The sequence below is a fragment of the Otolemur garnettii genome, unplaced genomic scaffold, assembly GCF_000181295.1.
Source record: "Otolemur garnettii isolate 467f Iridium unplaced genomic scaffold, OtoGar3 scaffold00115, whole genome shotgun sequence".
In the NCBI taxonomy this organism is placed as follows: Eukaryota; Metazoa; Chordata; class Mammalia; order Primates; family Galagidae; genus Otolemur; species Otolemur garnettii.
Genome location: NW_003852510.1, coordinates 1,000,291 through 1,003,610, shown reverse-complemented (window position 1 = coordinate 1,003,610; position 3,320 = coordinate 1,000,291). Strand labels below are relative to the sequence as shown.

The 3,320-nt window shown below is 39.2% G+C and overlaps 1 protein-coding gene across 1 annotated transcript in view; it reads right to left on the bottom strand.

Annotated features, from left to right (window-relative positions):
* Positions 1 to 3,320, bottom strand: part of ERH (ERH, mRNA splicing and mitosis factor) — a 37,345-nt gene that overhangs the window by 16,965 nt on the left and 17,060 nt on the right. The window contains exon 4 of the mRNA XM_003797364.3: positions 1,527 to 1,614. Coding sequence (XP_003797412.1) covers positions 1,527 to 1,614 — 88 coding nt within the window. The remainder of the gene's footprint in view (positions 1 to 1,526; positions 1,615 to 3,320) is intronic.

Below are 3,320 nucleotides of genomic sequence, written 5' to 3'. Positions count from 1 at the left end.
ACAAAGCCTCAAGCTATCCCCCTGGGTAGAGTGCCATGGCATCACAGCTCACAGCAACCTCCAACTCCTGGGCTCAAACGAGTCTCCTGCCTCAGCCTCCCAAGTAGCTGGGACCACAGGCACCTGCCACAGCACCCGGCTATTTTTTGGTTGCAGCCATCATTGTTGTTTGGTGGGCCTGGGCTGGATTCGAACCCACCACCTTGGGTGTATGTGGCTGGCGCCTTAGCTACTTGAGCCACAGGCGCTGAGCCAGCTATCTCTATTTATTACAAGTAGTTTTTATTCACAGGTCTACTCATTGTTGGCTTTATATAGGTTTTAAGTCTAATGCAGTTAGTTCTGAATCATCAACAGATTCAGAGAAATGCCCCGTGGTAAAAATAGTTACTATAAAAATCTTTATAGGAAGAAGTGAAGAATGAACAGTTTTCTAGGAAGGATGTTGGGTGTGTACAAGTTGTTTATTTGATGTAATGATTAAACATAATCTGTGAACATCCATCTATGTGCTCTCATCTAATCGTTTACTGAATAAATATTAAAAGCTAACAGTTCCCTTTAGGGTGGTGTCAGCTTATCAAATGCACAATAAATTATATTGATTTGGTTCCATTTGCCTCTATTTTCTGAGCTTATTTTATTTTCTAACAATAGTTTTATACGATATAACATTTCAACAGCTGTAATGTTTATTTATTAAGCAAACTATTAGGTTCGAAAGGAATCTCCAGAGTCTGCCTTAAAAGATTCACTAATATAACAAAATAACATATAAAAAATAAAACATATAATGGAAGATTTATAAAATAAGGAACTCTGCAAAGTCATTTTTATATACACAAGTTTAATTAAAAAAAGTAAAAGTATGCTAGGTGTGGTGGCTCATACCTACAATCTCACCACTTTGGGAGGCTTGCTTGGGGTGGTCAGGAGACCTAGATAACATAGCAAAACCCTGTCTCTACAAAACATTAAAAAAATTAGCTGAGGCCAGGCGAGGGGCTCATGCCTATAATCCCAGCACTCTGGGAGGCCAAGGTGGTCGGATTGCCTGAGCTCAGGAGTTTGAGACCAACTTGAGCCAGAATAAGACCCCATCTCTAAAAATAGGTAGGTGTTGTGGCAGCCATTTGTAATCCCAGCTATTTGGGAGGCTGAGGCAAGAAAGCCTCAGGAGTCTGAGGTTTCTGTGAGCTATGATGCCATAGCACTCTTTTGAGACTCTGTCTCAAAAAATAAATAAATAATAGTAGTGCTACTGTACTCCATCACGGGTGATACCCTTTCTCTAAAAAATAAATAAAATTTTAAAAGAAAAAGTAACATGTGTAGCAAAGAGGACAGTATATATTAATGTTTGAAATATTCAACAAATACGGCCTGTCTGAAATATCTACTTTCCCTGCTCAAATTAACAATTCAAAAAAGCAAACCCAGTTCCTCAGTGAGAAATTTTAAAAAGTGAATGTGAGGGGAAAAAAATATTTCAATGATTTCTACCCTTTGGTCAGTGTTAAACTCACCTTCCATGCACTCATTCACAGATTCATAGTCAGCGTAAGTTCTGCCTTCTGGCCTCTTAGTAGGCTGTACCAGCAAAATGGTATGAGACTGCAAGGGAAAAATGTGATTTCAATGCAAGTTTCCATCTTACATTTGAGAAATTCATAGTATAATACAAAATTCCCATTCGTGACATGATAATAATTTTTAGTTATTAAAACATCTTCCTACAATGTTTAAGCCTTTGTCCAAGTGTGGAAGCTAGCTGGATTCACAACTCCTCTGTAAGGTTTTCCTTGCCTCACTGTTCTTCATAACTGCTTTCTCCAATCCTACTGCACTTAGTGCCTGCCAAGTACTCAGCATAAGCTTCCTTGTATTGCTTTTTTAAAAAAATTCTTTCCTCCCAAATAGAGTATAAACCTGCTTAGGTTTTCTGTCACCACCGATCTTGATCCCTTTCTATCTCCAGAGTAAGCCCCTAATAAAAATTCCAAGGGGGTGAAGAAAGGAAAGGGAAACACTATAATCACTGCAGGCACCACATCAACCTAAGTTTTTCCCTACCTTAGCACAAAAGCAGAGTCACAATTTACCCAAGGTTTAGACTCCTAACAATAAGGCATAAATTAGCAATGTAAAATTAATGTACATAGTTAGTATTTCCTAAGAAATCCATTAAACTATTCACCTAGATGACTTGCCTTACATGATAATAACAAACCAAAATCACCATAAACACTAGAATCACACAAAACGGTTAGGTAATCACACTACAAAAAATGTGAATATGCCTGAAAAACAGAAGAAATACTTGTCATCCAACTCATGTTCACTGGGGAGCATGTTTTCATTAGTAGGGTTTTCAAGGGGTTTCATTAGTAGGGTTAATTAAGCTCAGGGTTTTTCAACTTTAGTTCTATAGGCAGTCCCCAGGTTATGAACAAGACAGGTTCTGTAGGTTTGTTCTTAAACTGAATTTGTATGTAAGTTGGAACAGGTACATCTACCTATTTTCTGTAAGTGCAAGTCATGTGTCAGTCACATGTTTGTAACTTGGGGACTGCCTGTATTACATTTTGGGCTGGATATCATTTTTTTGCTGTGGCAATTGTCCTGTGCATTGAAGGACGATGGGCAATATCCCTGGCCTCCACCCACTAAATTGATACCCTCTCCCACAAGTAATGACAATCAAAAATGTCTCCAGACCTTGCCACATGTCCTTTGGGGAGCAAAATGTAGCCTGGTTTAAAATCATTGGTCTATTGAAATTATGCCCCCATCCAATTTTTGTCACATGTATAAGAATGACTAATTAAACATAAGCATGATGCAACTCAATTGTATACCCAATAATGTGAAAAATATTCACATATTTTGTCTTTTGCTGTACTCATATTTTTCAGCCAAAGAACAAAAAAATAAAAATCTCATAAGGACAAGATCCCCAAACTGTTTTGAAGTGATATATTTTTTTAAGGGACAGAGTCTCACTTTGTCACCCTCCTGGCGTCACAGCTCACAGCAACCTTCAGCTCTTGGGCTTAGGCAATTCTCTTGCCTCAGCCTCTGGAGTACCTGGGGCTATAGATGCTCACCAAAATGCCTGGCTACTTTTTTGTTGCAGTTTGGATGGGGCTGGATTCGAACCAGCTACCCTCAGTTTATGGGGCTGGTGCCCTACTCACTGAGCCACAGGCGATGCCCTGAAGTGACCTTTTTTTTTTTTTTTTTTTTTGAGACAGAGCCTCAAGCTGTCACCCTGGGCAGAGCCCAGGAGCTCATAGCAACCTCCAACTCCTGGGCTCAAG